Source organism: Podarcis erhardii (assembly GCF_964252035.2).
Source record: "Podarcis erhardii genome assembly, chromosome: 6".
NCBI lineage: Eukaryota > Metazoa > Chordata > Lepidosauria > Squamata > Lacertidae > Podarcis > Podarcis erhardii.
The window spans coordinates 50,015,456-50,033,226 of record NC_138510.1 but is presented as its reverse complement, the minus strand read 5'-3'; the positions used below and the strand labels follow the sequence as shown (position 1 = coordinate 50,033,226).

The 17,771-nt window shown below is 42.5% G+C and overlaps 1 protein-coding gene across 3 annotated transcripts; it reads left to right on the top strand.

Moving 5' to 3' along the window:
- Positions 1-3,893: 3,893 nt before the first annotated feature.
- On the top strand, positions 3,894-9,603 carry LOC309343600 (potassium voltage-gated channel subfamily A member 2). 3 transcript variants are annotated; one of them, XM_081865301.1, is made up of 2 exons: positions 3,894-4,031; positions 5,935-9,603. In XM_081865301.1, exon 2 carries the CDS (start codon positions 6,080-6,082, stop codon positions 7,577-7,579), a length of 1,500 nt encoding a protein of 499 aa, XP_081721427.1. In that variant the 5' UTR covers positions 3,894-4,031; positions 5,935-6,079; the 3' UTR covers positions 7,580-9,603. The 3 variants fall into 3 exon arrangements, with proteins under 3 accessions (XP_081721427.1, XP_081721426.1, XP_081721428.1); XM_081865300.1 differs by having other exon boundaries at positions 3,894-4,637; XM_081865302.1 differs by lacking the exon at positions 3,894-4,031 and adding an exon at positions 5,209-5,315.
- Positions 9,604-17,771: the final 8,168 nt, after the last annotated feature.

The following is a 17,771-nucleotide window of genomic DNA, read 5'->3' as shown; positions in this document are numbered from 1 at the left end:
GCTCCAAATGTTCTTGGGACAGGCCTGAATCTTCAAGAGTGCATAAACAACATCAGTTCTAAAAGATGAAAACAGTCCTTCATTGAAAGCTAAGAATATATAAATACACACACACACACACACACACACACACACACACTGTTACAATTAAGCAACAGAGTGTAATATATATCATACAATCATGGAATTGTAGAGTGGGAAGGTACCCCCAAAGGCAATCTAGTCCAACCCCCTGCAATGCAGGAATCTCAGCATACCTTACTATCCAACCTCTCCTTAAAAACCTCCAAGGTAGGAGAATCCACCACTTCCTGAGGGAGACTGTTCCACTGCCAAGCAGGTCTTACAGAAGTCTTATCAGAAGACTGAACGCCAGATGATAGTTTGTTTCAACTAATTAGTCGTTTTCAATCTCATCCATTTAATCTAGTGTCTTTGGGAAGAGTGATAACACCACACTCCCGAGAAAATGTATCCCTTTCTGTACATTACTGGCCAACAGAATTCCTTTGCCTGTGCTGCTGCTTTTTTGTTGATAGATCATTAGCAGTAAGTGCAATTTGTGCACACACACAATAATTAGACACAATAAATGCAGTTACCCAGGTTTATGGAATATTCCACTCAAATATCATTCTCACAGGGCAAAACATAACAAATTGTGGAAATAATACAGATTGGCAAAGTTGGGGAAAGTTAAAGAAAAAAGAGCAGATGCTAAAAGATATATACATGCTACATTTCTCCCAAATCTTTAAAACTATTCTGTAAATCATTGAGGATCCCTAGGGGATTGAGGATTTAAAAAAAAATCCAGGTTTATTTAACCAGCACATGTATTTATTTTTTAAAATGGGCATCTATTTGAACAAATGCTCTATGGACTTAATATTACTACTATCTGAATGTTCTAACACGGAAATACAGAAGGTAAATAAAAGCTGTTCAGGATTGTGAAACAGGGCTAATAGCATATCACAAGATAAAGCACGATGGCGAGAAGGTACGCAAAAGGAATTGATGTATACATAAAGGACTTAAAAGCTGTCAAGATTAAGAAGTTTTAAATGCGATGAATGGGATGATAAAAATAGAGAAAGCATATCCCTGGTTGAATCAAAAGGATCCTACCGAAAAGGTAGTTACATTCCAAGAATCTCATAGTTTTTCTTGAGACCCCGGGAGCAGCAACAAATATGGAGATTCTTCGGCTATCTCAGAGAGAGAGAGAGAGAGAGAGGACTGCAATAAAGATAGGAGCAACACTTTTTTGGAGCATCGCCCAGTGTTAAGATAGTCAGGATGATGCAGAGGCTGATGCAACTCCCTTGTATTCAAGGAGAAGGTGGATTTGATAGTAAATTTATCATCTCATGAACTAAATGCAGATGAGAAATCCATCTTAAGCAGCAGGAATTGGGAAAATGTCCATAGCTGTATTTATTGGCAAGCAGAAACTCAGCAACTCAGCAGATGACTTCCTACAAAGGGAAGACCAGGACTCCACCTGGTTCCCATTGAGCTATGGAGGGAAGCACACCCAGATAATGGAACAGAGCTTCAACTGCAGTTCAGAGATGTCTCTTAAAGAGACCACACTTGCCATATGTACAAAGATAAAATTGACTTTTGTTGCTGTGCCCAGATTTGCTTCTCGCCCCATGTGACCCCCAGAAGGGAATGTGGTCCTCTGGTTGAAAAGATTCCCTTGATGTAGGGAGACACTTGAAACATAAAACTGAGAGGTGAAGTCACCTCATATAGCTAAATATAAATGACCACAAATGTTGCAAGCCTCCCAGCAGTCAATGGAGGCAATTTAAGCATCCTTGTTCAACATCATAAGAGGGTTGAGATCAAGGTCACACCCACACATGGCTTCCCCCAAAGAATCATGGGAACTGTAGTTCACCCCTCACATAGCTACAATTCCCAGCACCCTTAGCAAATTACAGTTCCTAGGATTCATGCCCTTTAAATGCTCCAAGTGTGGAAATAAGTCCAGACTGCTTCCTTTATTTCAAACGGTGTATTGTTTCTGCCACTGAAACATGTATTTGGACTATTTCAGAATTTTTTTTCATTTGCTGTGTACTGCTAAAATTAATAAAAGATAAGGAGAGCCTTGCGGGGTCAGGCCAAAGGCCTCTCTAGTCAAACACTGTTGCCCAACCAGATGCCTCTTGAGAAGGCCTCAAACAAGATGTGAGTCCCACAGCCCTCCTAATATCAAGTTGTTAGTCTTGATATAAAACCCAGAACGTTGGCTTTCTGTCAGGCAAACAGATGTATTTTCAGGATGTGTGCCATTGTCAGGAATAAACTGGTACCTATTGCCCAAGAAAGTAGGTGCCTAATAAATAGGTAGAGTTGGGAATTCTGGAGTTGGGCCTAAGGACTCATTCATGCATTCATGTTAATCACTCAATGACTGCCAGATGAAGTGATGACTTCTAATTGTATAACCATCATGCATCATTCACTACAACCAGAGCTTTCATCATATTACCTCTCAGCCACCATCTCAGATGCCATCTTTTCCAACAGGGGCAATCTACACCTTCAAAGGTAAGGCTCGGAGCGACCTCAGCCATCGTCTGACAAACACACATGTGTGAGTTGTTGATTGTACTACGGACCCATTAGGGAGGTTATACAGACCTGCTGCAAAGAAACTGCAGACCAGGGAAAATTCCTGACTGAGAAACAATTATTTTTGCACTTTTACCAAGCTCATTGGTCACTAAAACTATTACATGTGTTGTAGTGGCAGCAAATGTCCATAGTTTTTTTTTAAAAAATGGTAATTAGTCACTGCTTCAGAAAAGAAAAGAAAAGTCACTGAAGCTTTTCTTTTTTACTAATATGAATTGTTATCAGGGATTGTAAAGCTCACTCTCTCCATTTCTCTCTTTGTCTCCTAAGCTCTGTCTCCTTTAAATTAGCTTCCTCTGTTCGCAGGTAAGGAGGGGCGCCACAGCACAGAAAGCTTGTTATGTATTCGCTGCATGCCTAACTGCAGAACCAATTGTAAGCCGCTGCTCACCTCCCCCCACACCCCAGTTAAATAGAGGTTTACCACAAACTGTGAAAATGGATGCTTCATATTTTGAATGAAAAGGGTAAATCAAACACAGCCTTTCCCTTGGTGTGTGCACCTCACTGCCTCTGGAGATTATGCTGAACATTGCTGTAGTGTGTGGCCTGCCTCATGCCTGTCCAGTGATTGATTTCATCCATTCGCCGCACCCCTGCAGGCATTTACCTGATGTGGTTCACGCACTGCAAAGACCCCAATACATCTTCGTTAGCTAAATCTATATGCATGAGAATACACATGCACACACACACAAACAAATATATGTATGTCCTTCTACGAACTGCGGATCAAAGATGCATGAAATATTGAATAGCACCTAGACTGGAGGAGGAATTTAAAATATGATAAGCACAGACGACACTATAACATTTGTATAATGAAAATTTCCATCACTATTAAGATGCCAAAATAAAAATTAACCTGCTGGAAGATTTTCTCTCTCTCTCTCTCTCATTTGCTGATGATTCACCTTGACTTTGTGTGATATTAGGGAGGGAGGCAGGGAGGGAGGGAGAGACAATATAAAAACCAAGGTTAGATTTTGCTTTTGTTCCATTTTGTGCACATCAGGTTGATTGTAAACGATGCCTCCCATTTGGCATTCAGAAATATTGCCTTAAAAACCCTCCGTTCCCAAGGGGGGTGGATTCTCTTAGCAATTCAAAGGAGAAGGAGGAGGCAGAGGGAGGGAGGGAGGGAGGGGGGAAGAGAATGGAGCATATGATAACTGTCTATGATTTTGCCTTGGTAAACAAGGGGTTAAGTATAGCAGTTGAAGGCTGCAAGCTTTGTCAGGGTTGTACTATTTTTCTAATGCACAAGGAGAAGGGAGGCTAGGAGACAGGAGACAAGGGGGAAATCCAGGGAATGGAGAATCTGAAGCACACCCTGAAGGGATGATGATGGTGATGGGCATCAAGAAAGATAACAGGTCAGGTGCATGCAAAAATCTCTGTCTTAAGGACTAAGACTAAAAGGTGGTATTTCATTTGCCTCCCCTCCCTTAGTTCTTGAATCCTGACTCTGAGTGGTTAAGGAAGGCGGCTGTCTACTGCTGAGGATGGGATGCCAGGGAGTCTCTCTTGGGGAGCAAAAATCCTTTGGTTGGGCTTAGCAACAAGAAGGCAAAAAACCCACCAAAAAATTGCAGTATCCTGAGAAGAGAACTGAATAGTCTCCTGTGGCTATCAGTGAGGTGGGCATCCACTTAGACCAAGCCAGAGGCTGGACAGCTGGCAATGCTGCATTGTGCTAAGGACATGGAAATCTCAGCGGGGGCTTCTGGCTGAGACCTCGAGCCCACATGGGGTCTTCTTCAGGGGCTTAGGAGGGCCAAGCCTTTCCAGGACATGTCCTGCATGCGGAATGAAGTCCAGAGCTTCTTTGATGTGGACCCGGCCGCAGCTGGATGAGCTCTGCATGGCAGAGAGCGTGTTGCACTGTTTCTCTTGCTGAGAGGAGGAAGATCAAGAGGGAGACCACACTGCAGAGGACCCTGCGCCACCCAAGCTGCATAGACCGACACAAGTGCCGAATGGTGTGTAGACTACCACTTCTACCCTCAGCAATATACAGCTCTCTCTCTCTCTCTCTCTCTCTCTCTCTCTCTCTCTCTCTCTGTGTGTGTGTGTGTGTGTGTGAAAGGAAAGAGTGTGTGTTTGTGTCTCTGTGTGAGAGAAATATAGCTCTGTTTTTATGCCACCACAGTTGATCTCCTTGTTTCATCCAAGATAGCTAGAGCTTGCAATACAGCTCTGTGAGGGAAGGGCTACATTTGGACAAAAACAAACAACCCCCGTCCTGGTGTTCTTTGCAGATGCTGTTTTAAATCTCATCCAGCACTGTCTTACTGCTGGTTTTCCAGGCAACGTCACACCTCTTGAGGACACTGGGGACATCAGGGTTTGTTTGTTTTTTGCTGAGTATAGCATCTTTCCACTATCATACAGAAGGATTTCAATTCAGACAGGCACTGCCCTGAGCAAAGGGCTACAAGAACTACCAAAAATTCTTTCCAGTCACCACCTCATTGCAAACCTCATTGCAAATTTCTTTCTTTCTTTCTTTCTTTCTTTCTTTCTTTCTTTCTTTCTTTCTTTCTTTCTTTCTGGCTCACCATATTGCCTGAGGAACTTATGGGAATCTTGGAAACCTCTGTGTTTCTCTCTAAGGTCAGGGAGTCAGTGTGAGAGACACTGAGCTCTCCTCCATCAAGGTAAACGTGTGCCTTGTTTTTTGCTTGCTCTTATTCCTTAGGCAATTGTAAAGAGAGGAGCCTCAGCACAGAAATGCAGCAGGGGAAAGCTAGCAAAGAGCACTTGCACACTAGAAAACAGCGGAGAAGGAGGGGTGGGAGGAAGGAAGGAAAGGGAGGGAGACTGGACTGCAAAAGTCAAAAGAGATTAAGGTAGGGATGCAGCATGTTAAATGTGCACGATGCTGTTTGATGAAACAGGGTGCTTAATGTTTACCTCTGAGTCACCAGGGTATTCCTTGAGTTGAATGCTCAAGTCCCAGGTGCCACATGGGCAAATCTTAACACTTCAATGCAGGAGCAAACTCTAGGCAGCCTTTGAAGTTCTTTGAATAAACTGTTGGCCGTGGGGGAGAAATAACCCCCACTTATGTTGTGTGATATGTTTGCCAGGGAGAAAGCACCCTTCATTTATTCTTGTTTCTTTTAGCCCTTCCTTAAATGGCATAGCATGGGGTGATGGGAGTATTTTTAGACTATGCTTGAGGATGCAAATTAAAAGCAACCCATTTATGTTTTGTATACATTGTGAAGAAAGAGGGGGCTAATGCTCATGGTGCTATTTGTTTCTCTCTTTCAGCTGGACAGGCTTCCTTTACATCCTCTCTACGTTTTCATGAGCCACTTCCAAGCCCATGCGCAGACCCTTCTGGCAGGTGTTAGAGTCCCCCTGAACCTCATCCCACCACCAGACATTCAGAAAAGTTTAGCTTAAAGGCCTAAATATGACAGTTGCCACTGGAGATCCCACAGATGAAGCAGCAGCTTTGCCTGGTCATCCTCAGGACACCTACAACCCAGAAACTGACCATGAATGTTGCGAGAGGGTGGTCATCAACATCTCGGGACTGCGCTTTGAAACACAGCTCAAGACACTTGCTCAGTTTCCAGAGACCTTGTTAGGAGACCCTAAAAAGAGAATGAGATATTTTGATCCCCTTCGGAATGAGTATTTCTTTGACCGAAACAGACCCAGCTTTGATGCTATTTTGTACTACTACCAGTCTGGTGGCAGGTTGAGGAGGCCTGTTAATGTCCCCTTAGACATCTTCTCAGAAGAGATAAGGTTTTATGAACTTGGGGAGGAAGCTATGGAGATGTTTCGGGAGGATGAAGGTTACATCAAGGAAGAAGAGCGGCCTTTACCAGAGAATGAGTTTCAGAGACAAGTGTGGCTGCTGTTTGAGTATCCAGAAAGCTCTGGGCCAGCCAGGATTATAGCAATTGTCTCTGTCATGGTCATTTTGATCTCAATTGTAAGCTTCTGCCTGGAAACTTTGCCTGTGTTCCGGGATGAGAATGATGAGATGCATGGCAGCAGTAGCAACCCAAGCTCTTACTCCAATAGCACTATGGGGTCTCAGCAGCAAACATCTTTCACAGACCCTTTCTTTATAGTGGAGACGCTCTGCATCATTTGGTTCTCCTTTGAGTTCTTGGTGAGATTCTTCGCCTGCCCCAGCAAAGCTGGCTTTTTTACCAACATCATGAACATCATTGACATTGTAGCCATCATCCCCTACTTCATCACACTTGGAACGGAACTGGCTGAGAAACCAGAAGATGGCCAACAAGGTCAGCAGGCAATGTCTCTTGCCATCCTTCGAGTGATCCGCCTGGTGAGGGTCTTCAGGATCTTCAAGCTCTCCAGGCACTCCAAGGGATTGCAGATCCTCGGACAGACCCTGAAGGCCAGCATGAGGGAGCTGGGCCTCTTGATATTTTTCCTCTTCATTGGTGTCATTCTCTTCTCCAGTGCTGTCTACTTTGCAGAGGCCGACGAGAGCGATTCTCAGTTTCCCAGCATCCCTGATGCCTTTTGGTGGGCCGTGGTTTCCATGACAACAGTTGGCTATGGAGACATGGTCCCCACGACCATAGGTGGGAAAATAGTTGGTTCCTTGTGTGCCATTGCAGGTGTATTAACAATTGCCTTACCAGTGCCGGTTATAGTGTCCAATTTCAACTACTTCTATCACCGTGAGACAGAGGGAGAGGAGCAAGCTCAATACTTGCAAGTCACCAGCTGCCCAAAGATCCCTTCTTCCCCTGACCTAAAGAAAAGCAGAAGTGCCTCCACTATTAGTAAGTCTGATTATATGGAGATACAAGAAGGTGTGAATAATAGCAATGAGGACTTTAGAGAGGAGAACTTGAAAACAGCCAACTGCACCCTAGCTAACACAAACTATGTTAATATAACCAAAATGCTAACTGATGTCTAGCTAATAATAATAATAATAAAACAACCCTAATAACTTATTTAAAACTTGAGTGGAACAATTGCAGATGTTGCATAATACCTTGCATTGTAGTTAATACAAAATGTTCTACAACGTGTATTGGTTCTGCATGGGAAGCAATAGTCGTGTAAGTGACTCTTTTTAACATTTGATGCTCAATAAGCTTTCATGCAACCCCTCCTCCCCATCACAGACTTCTGGTTTTCCAATTGTATGGCACAATTAAAGCAAAATTATGTCACAATATCAAATGAAAGGCATTGGAGAAAAACAAAACAAACCACCTCCCCATGTAAACAACAGTAACAAACAAATGCCAACTAGCATAAAGATAATTTAATATAGAACTCAGCCCATGCAAAAATATATCCCAAGGAAATAGTATGCAACTATACATCTAGCTTTCAAGCTTCAGGAATTATACAAAAGGTCATGCATAGTTTAATTAATGGAACATCCATCCAAATTACTTTAAGGTTCAGATTTCCAGATCAGAAATGCCAAAGGGAGAATGTACCATGCAGGGTCATGCTTCTGAACCAAAAATGCTGCATTGGATTCATCCACTGCAGCACGCCAGTGTGAGGCTCGCGGGAGGCACTGTTTAGTAGGACATTTTCTGTTGCTTTGGTAGAGATACATCAAGAGCCTGGAGACATTTCTTTTTTTAAAGAACACATGTATTATTATTTTTTGCTGGTTTGGGGGTCACCAACATATTCAGGACTGAAAAGCATCTTGTTTCAAATGCTGGAGCAACTAAGCTGTGGCCTAGAATATATTTATACTGCAGTGAAATTTAACCCAGTATTACAGTAAAGCTGCATGGATATTTGTTGCATGGATCTTAATATTTAATACACAAAAATATATCTATTTTCTTAAGTAGACTATAGAGTATACCTGTTTATAGTGTTTCTAGATTCTCCAGTGGCTTGAAGGAGATTTGTGGACATAAAAGGGGGAGAAAGGGAATGTGTTGGGGATGGATGTGGGCCGACCACAAATTTGATAACCAAGACAAATGCCCTAGGTGTTTGCTTGCATGAGGGTGCAACCCAGGAAAGGTGATATGAAGAGTACACACCTGTCTTCCACATGTAGGGAGGAACTGGTAATTTATTCATAGTGGTATCATATGCAGAGATGTACATCTGACCAGAGATGGCCAGGCTTATTTGTGACTAAAACATTGCTGGGTGACACTGTTAGGCAAATGTAAGCTCAGACCCACAACAAATATTGCTCACAGTGCTTGGAGGCGTAGATAGTTTGAGATCCACAGCTAAGATGCAACAGTATAGAGTGCCAATGACTTTGTCTGAACTTTGTTGACTTGCGTCTTCTGGTGGTGATGGGGCTTATACGATAATGCCAGCCCAAGGTCATTTGTTCAGGTGTGGGCAAAGTTGGCCCATGGAAATGAGTCTTGACGGAGTTGCCCCAGCTGAGGAGATGGCTGTGGATGGATACATGCAACGCATGGCTTGGACGTTAAGGCTTCCTTTGGGATGTTGCTGTCATGTGGTGGAGTCAATATTCCTCAGCTTTAGAGTAAATACAATCCAGGTCTACTCCCAGTGGGCTAATCTGTTGGGGAAATGGGCAATATGGTAGCAGAATTTGGCCAACCTCACACATCAGAATCAGATCCATTCTTTTGAGTCAAGGAGGCAATAAGACTCCTGGTTGGACTGCTCTTCATAGACTGGCATTTTAGCTTGGTAGTGTCCCGTTGATGCGGCTGCTTCAGCTCTCAAGGGAAAGGATAGCCCTTCAGTAAAGGCTCATTCTGCTATCAACATCCTAGGAAAGTGGCTTTTGGAACCAGTGTTTAAAAGAGTGAGGCCAATATCCCCTTCTTCTCATCAGTAATAAAAAAGATGATGACCCTTCTAAGCCAACAGGATTTGGTTCTGAGGCCTCCATGGGTGTCCTATTTCCTGAGCTGCTAAATACGGTATGATTATTTGAAATAGCACACTCAGATACATCCACAGTGTGTGTGTGTGTGTGTGTGTGTGTGTGTGTGTGTGTGCTTATATCATATTTAGAAGCTTAGGATTTGGAGACTATGTCAGAAGCCCCCTCTATATATACCCACCCATGCCATAGGGAGCAAATGGAGCAAAACTGAAATCCCCAACCAGATCAATCATGTGGATCCTGCAAGTATTACTCAGGCAGCTTGCTTATGGGTCCTGATCTTGCATTGATATGGATGATGGATGCCTTGTGAGGACCAAAAATTCACCAGACCAAAAGAATGTGTTGAGCATGTGATCTGATTGGATCTGTACAGAATTTGGCAACAAGGTAAAGCAGATCCACTGTTGCTTATTTACTTATTGCACCCCACTCAACTCACTTTCAAAAGCTTAGCATTGAAAATGATATAGGTTGAATGGGATACATGCTGAAGCAATCACCTAATTTATTGATTGTGTGCCAAACTCTATACAATCCACTTAACCTGCATTCTTAATGAACCACCTGGGTTGCGTGTATTGGCCCTAACCCATATGCTTGTGCCAAGAGGGGCAATATATCACAACAACACCCGCCCTCCCTTTAAACAGAGTATAAGCGACATGCAGGCCTTGTTTTGATTCTACACCTGTTGCAGGACAGCTGACTCTCACTTTTTTAATATGAACCCCCCCAAACATTAGATTCACATGATAAAATGTGGGTCAATTTCTTGATCTTCCCCCAACCCTGCATTGCCCCTGCCAAAGAAAGGCAATTTCTCTAACCTTCTTGGCAGTCACTGCTGAAAAGATGTATAAAAAAGAAAGCTGTCAGGGTTTTCTAACAGCTTATGATTTGAGGGGCTTACTAATTATTTCACACATCAGCAGTGCTGGAGTTTGCATTGCAGGATTAGGGCCACCTATGTCACAGTGCCTTGGACCATTCTTGTAGAATGCTGACAAAGGAAGAGCTTGGCATCACATCTCTAATTGCTTGCTCTCCAACTATGCTATGAATTTAAAAGGCTAATTTTGGAATATCTTCCACTGCAGTGAGCAGGGATGGAATAATCCTTCCTATTGCCTTAAGCCACTGCTAAAAATATTCTGTCCTTTCTACCACTCTGTCTGTAAAGGAATCATAAATATTCGTGGTTAAAGATCCATGCGGGATACTCCTGTACATTAGGGGGAAATCATTGCAGTCTATGCAAAAAAATCCATGAGGAAGGGGGTTACTTCAGGGACTTCCACTGGGTACTGTCCTCATGTAATTATGGGGTAGGATCCATGGGACATCAGAGAGTAAGGGAGGCAAAGCTAAGCCTACTGATTTCAATAGTAGTTGAGGTTATTCATGCTAGGAGTATGTTCAAGATAGAATTTCAAGGATGAAGCCTAGTACTTCTGAGGAGGGGACTCACTGCTGCTATTTCCCAGCATCTTAGGTTGGATCCAGACTAGTACTATTTCACTGAATTTTCAATTGCTGCTCTTGTACTTGGGTTTGCACATTATCTAACTCCACACTTGTTTTCATGCATTTCCCATTCTGCCTCTCGGAATTGCAGACTTTGACTTTTTAATGCCCTCACCCTAATATAAAGTTGATTGTATTTGCAATCCCAACTGTGTGATCACCTATTGACCACCCCCTGCCCCAAAAGGTGCAGCGTATCAAAAAGGAGTGGTCCCTGTATGGGAAGTAACCTTGAAGGGGCATCCTAAATTGCCTGGTCTCTGCATCAAAAGAAATTGGCAGTAGATAAGGTGATCAGGTGCCACCAGAAGTGAAACTCAATGCATATGTTAAGATACAGGTAGAGGAGCAATCTGAGACTTCATCTGAGGCCAGTTGCATAAAAGCTTACACCTCTTATGAAGTACAGTACTAAAAAAAAAAAAAAAAGTTTGTTTATGAGAAAGAGGTGGGAGGGGAAACCCAGGAATGAAACTCTAAACAGGACTAAAAGGTCATGAAACATTATCTTGAATTGTACCTCCTTATTGCACAAAACTCTATAGCAGAGCATGTTTGAAATGTTGGACACATCTTTATAGCTCATCATCTTGCTGCCTGATCCATCCTATCTGCAGTGGCAATAACCTGAAGCTTTAGATCCTTATCCAGCACCATCCTGGACATTTTTTCTGGTGGCTCAGTTTAAGAGTGCCAATCTAGGAACTTTACAAAAGCCACTATGGTTGGTCAAGCTTCTAGGGGGAATAGCTGCACACTTGGGAGTATCTATCTATCATCTATCTATCTATCTATCTATCTATCATCTATCTATCTATCTATCTATCTATCTATCATCTATCTATCTATCTATCTATCTATCTATCTATCTATCTAACATCTATCTATCTATCTATCTATCTATCTATCTATCTATCATCTATCTATGGCACTGGATCTGGACCCAGACAGTCAGTGTGAGTCCTTTGCTTTAGCTTTTCAAACCCATTATCAGGAGACCCCAAGGCTGATGTAAATCAAAACAACCTACCTTCTGGGCTTTAACTGTGACTGACCACTATCAATGAATGTTGGGGAAAAAAGCAGAAGTAGGAAATCTAAGCAGTTGGTTTTTCATTTAAGTTATTGCCTAATGGTGAGATGCTGGAATATTGATTCTGTAGACCGAGGAAAGGATGGCCTCAATGTGCTGCAGTTGTCTCTGAAGTATGTTCAGTGGGGCTTACTCATTTAGTAAGTGTGTTTGGGATTGCAGCCTTAGATGTGCTGCGGAGGTAGGGAGAGAGGAAGCCAAGAATAACCAGGAGAAACACTAAAAGCTGCAGTGCTCTGTTGCATCCAAGGTCAGGTTTAAATGGAATGTATGATTGTTTTGACTGTCGTATCTGCTGCGTGGACACTGTGTAGGCAACTTGAACTGTATCTCAGCGGCAGGATGCCAACCCTCTAATCTATGAATTGGCTTGACCCAACCACTGTGCTAGAGCTATCTCACGCCCCGTACCTTTGCAGTGTTATGGCGCAGAGCTGAAACTGCAGACCACAGCAGGTGGGAAGGAGCAGATGGTAAAACGGGAGTGTCATGATGAATGCTGGAATAAGAATGGCAGGATCTGCAGGTTTAACGCAGGGCTTCTGTCGTGAGGTTTGCCTATGCGGTGTCCAGACTGCAGTCCAATTAAACTTCAGCAGGTACTTCTTTACATAACTTTGGGTGAGGTTATTCAGGGTCAAGGACACACTTCTACCTAGATAAGCATGAAGCAATACCCCAGGGGCATAGCCTCTTGCCTCAACTAGGGCAGATCCACACCACACACATTTAACAAAGCACATTTAACATACATTTAAAGCACATGGCTTTCCCCAATGAATCCTGGGAATGGTAGCTCTGGTGAAACTATGACTCCCAGGGTTGTTTGGAAGAAATCATATACGGTGTGAATCTGCCATTAATTTGGATTAGTTAGTAAAGCACAGGAAAGCAGTCTGGGCTATTGGGGTGGCAACTGAGTGTCTTTCAAAGGCTAGTAAGTAGGGTTGATCTTATACAAAATAGAGGAGGACATCAGCCCAGAAAGTCTTGGGCAGGTTACAAAGGTGATGTAAACTGTGAATGTGAAAACTGGATTTGTTAAACCAGCATTCCTAACTTCCATTAGAGCCCAATGGGTTGATTGTCTTTTTAATTTGGAAAATGTAGTCTTCTGTATATTACTCAGGTTCCTAAATGACAGCTGAGGCAGGAATAGATGGATGAGATGTGAAGAGAGTGGGTTTAAATGCAGGAGTAAAAGAAGAGTTGGTTGTTGAATGAAGCATAGTTTAGTCATTGTTATTCCACAGTCCAGGAAGTATGAGACTGCTTTTGGATCTGTAGCAAGAAGCTCTCTGTGTCCATCTGATTCCCTGCTTGTGAATTGCTTTTCCTGCCCCCAATCCAAGATGTCTGGCAGATGTAGTTTAGTGGTGAAAGCAGAGGCTCAGCATATGCTCAGAGGCACTCTTCATTCTTCACATTTCACGGCTGAGCTTTTAGAAACAGATCCAGAACTGAGCCATGGTTTACTGCAGCTCACATTAAGTCCTCTATGTGTGGCTTTCTTGATAACAACACAAAAATGTTAGCATTTGACCTGAATCCTCAGTAAATTATTTTGACTCAGGCAGTGCACATGTTGATGCCTTGAATACTTTTGCTCCTTCCTTCAGGGTCTCTAAAGGCTGGTTTATGCATGTAGCAGTGTGAGATGAGAATAAGGGAGATCAGTAAGAAAATGTTGCAGCGAGTGTTCCTGTTCACTGTTCCAGCCACCCATGCCCTTTGCCAGGACACTTCATCCCATTTGCCTCTCAACCATTTTCCCATCCCTCCAATAATCTGTCAGTATTTTGGGGACACTGAGTATGCTCAGTCCTCTTTAAGCTAGGGTCCTCCCTTTTTTTGGTGGTGTGGGTTTCATCTTAGTTTTTCATATAGGCTTTTTTTTGTAGTTCTGCAAATTTCAGGGTTCCCCCAAGTCTGTTGACCTGACACCTCCCTTTTGTAGGCTGGCGGTACTGTTTTGCCTATATAAACAACTGCACTTAGAGCACTAGAAATAGAGGTAATGATAAGGTAGGACAGTTCTGACACAGTAAAATAATTAAAAACAAGGGGTATCCAGTTATGCTATGCTTAGAGTGTAACTAATGAATCTAGTTAGTACTGTCCATTGATTTCAGTTGGGCAACCCAACAGTGGATTTCAGTTGGGTAGAACCCCAGAATTGCACATGGGTTTTCTAAAACTGCAACACACAGCTCCTTCCAAGACAATCTGTTTCCAGTGCAGGGAATGTGCAATTATTACCCAAATGGTGTGTATAGTTCAGATATTCCTTCATTCCCCCAGACTGAACTTAGAAATATTTCATTTCCCCAGCAGTTAATTTGTTATATTTTGAACCTGGAAAAATACTATCCAGATAATGCATCCATTACAGTTGTGGGTTTGGAATTCAGGTGTGAAAGTGTCATTTGATATTGCCTGTGATGTGCATAATGATGAATGATGGACACAACACATGGCCTGGATATTGTACTCTTGCCTTTGAATGAGAGCTTTCAGAGCAATGAGGGTTTACATTCAGTAATTGTCAGAGTAAGCTCTTTAATAACCACTTTTAAACTTTAGAAATGACCAGAGGAGATAGAATAATGTTCCTAAGGTCGTGTAAAAAAAGAGAAAAAGAAATTGTCAGTAGTGGAGTTGGAATTAAAAACACAGAAGTTTCTAACATGCAAGATGTTCAGATCACTAAAAATAAATACACAAACTATATAAAAATGTAAAAACAGCCAAGAGAGAGAAAGAGAAAGAAAATAGCATGCCTGCTAATAGCAGGTAGTTGATGAAATGTTCAACTTGCATAAAATCATAACAGCTCTGAGAAAATGTATATAGCGGAACATATCTCAACAGTTATCTTCTGCATTGTTTTCTGTAACCTCCATAACTCAGTGCTATACCTAGAATGGTCTTAAGAGCATGCAGCATGAGGGTGTGTAAATATGGGCATATTTGTGCATAAAACCCAGAGAAGAAAAGTGAAATACATAGGAGGATCTCTTTCAAGAAAGGTCATGCTTTGTAATCAAATCATTCATGGATGAGCTACTGGATTTACTGCTGAAATCTCTAGTCTTTCTGGAGTTTGCAATACACTAGAGAAGGGCCCAAATCTCACAACAGATCCAGCTGCTTTGACAAGGTTAAACTGACTGAAATGTGACTCTCTCCATTCTCCAACTTGGAGGAGGAATTCACTGATCTCCCTTCTCCCTTTTCTCAAGTTAGTGAAACCAAATCCCCCCCTTGGGACTTGTGTTGAATTCTGATCTGGATCTGAAGTTTGCAGTTTTGGACCCATCACTAGTATTTATGTTACTATGCAGGTGAAGCCAAATTATGAGCTAAGGCATTTGTTTGTTTGCTGTGCACCTTTCAGATTCAAACAGCTTGTCGTTTTCACAGCACCATACCAATGGTGGCATCCTGTGTTCCTTTCCACCCCAGCTGTGGAGCCTGTAACAAAAATGGCCTCTAAGCAGGAGACAGAGGACCACTGGAGTCAGAAATACAGTGGATACTACAGAATGCACACTTAAGGGGAGGGTGCCCAGTCTAAGGGGAAAGGAGCAGAGGAGAGGCAACACACATTTACTACAAGGATGTAGGAATTTCTCAGGGGGCAGCAACACTATTACTCTGAGTACTATGTTAGTTTTTTTTGCATCTCACGCCCTGCCAAGACAGAGTAAACATGCTTTCTATTATAGAAAGACAGCACATCCCAGCAGCCTTAGGGGCACAACCATTTTGTCCCAATTTGAGGCACACACAAGTGCACTTTACCAATCTTCATTTGTCCTCCCAGTTCTCCTCCAGTTTCCTGCCCCTCTGTGCAATCGTGTTCACCAAAGGTGTTGTAGCTTGAGCATGCTGGGCCTAGGGTACAGCCCACTCCATCAACAGTCTTAAAGATGACACAAGACCCCATTCCCCAAATGAAGAGTAAGCAAGGCTTACTCTTCATATTATTGCCTCCTGCCTAGGGCCACAGGGTGAGGGATTCTTTCAAGCACCCCCCCCAACAGCCTTCTTTGGCTAATGCAGCTCACGATCCTGTACAAAAGGGTCCTCAAATAGTGGTTTGGGTTTTTTTGCAAAGCACACATCTCGATGTTCAGAGGCCCTTTGGGCCCCCACCCTACCCCAAAGTGCAGAATTTCACCCCCCTCTCTTTGCAGAGTTCTCTGCCCACGAGGTCTGAATCTGCTTAGGCCCTTTGTTGTTGATCTCTGTGATCTTCCCGCAGCTCCCGCCATCTTTATCCTGTCAGCAGTCTTTGTGGTGCTGCAGGCTAACCTGTTTCTATCTGTCACATGTTGGAAAGACGGGGTGGGTATCTGATGCCTCCTTGCTCATTCCATTTTCATTGTTGCTGCTAGCTATTTGTTCCTTGGAGCCTAACATCTGATCCCTTTTGCTAGAAATGCCCCCCTCCTTTCCTTTCTCCTGCTCCACTGTCCCAAGTGAATTTCAGACTAATAGGCATTTTCTAAAGGCAAGCCCTCCATCTGTAATGTGGCTCCTGCTCTAAAGCCTTGGAGATCCCAATCTTAGAACACAGATAAGGCTTTGGCTTGGTTTCAACAGAGCTATGCTAATTTACACCATCCCACAATTTGGCCCAAGGATGAATTCAAGGTGATAGCTGGCAAATGAATCCCTTAGTTCTCATTTTATCTTCTCGGGTACATTTTGGCTTCTATGAGATGTCCAATGTTGTGCTATTAGGAATTTAATTCCAAAATCTATGTGTATGTGTAAATATGTAATGGAACTGTGTGTATTATTTCAAGATTTGTAAGGCTGTTTTCTACTGAGTGCGAGGAATGTAATTAGCGAACTGCACCTGCTTTCCTTGCTACCTGAGACATTGCAGATGTCCTACAAACTAGTCATATTACTAATTATTGCTTGGAATGTGAAAGAAAGGATATTGGATCAAATAAGTGTGTGTTTGCCTAATTTGAGAGAATCAATAAGAAAAGGAAATCCAAGAAGGACTCATAATAAAGATGCCATGGAACTGAATCTTTTGTTTCCATGGTTACTGGAAGAATGGGACCAATAATGGTGAGAGGACGCTAAAGAAAGAGAACTCATGGGAATGTCGAATCATTTAACCATGTGTTTGCTTGATGAAAATTTAGACACCAGCTGTATCTAAATTGCACAATGTGTATAGAACTTACTGTTAACAACTCACAGGAGTCCTCAGCACTAACTGGACACAAGAAGCTGAGATATGCCCTGTTAAAATGAATTACTTGTATATAGGGATAGCTATTTGTGTATATGTATATATATGCATATACATATATATATTCCCAAATGGAGATTTGCTGTCTGGTTGATCATGTGTGTATATAATATATGCTTCATAGAGTACCACCAATTTTGTAAATATCAGCACCCGTTAAAAATAAAAAAGGTATATTACTGAGGATTTGTTTTGCCATACATTGTGTGTGACAACAAAAGAGGAATAAACTTTTGACAGGCTGCTGAAGTCATATTGTTCTGTTAGCCCCAAAACGGATCCCTCTAACTATGTCTCCCCACCCTGTCACTCTTCTTTTTTCTCTGTCTGCTCTCGACTAGTCCATCCAT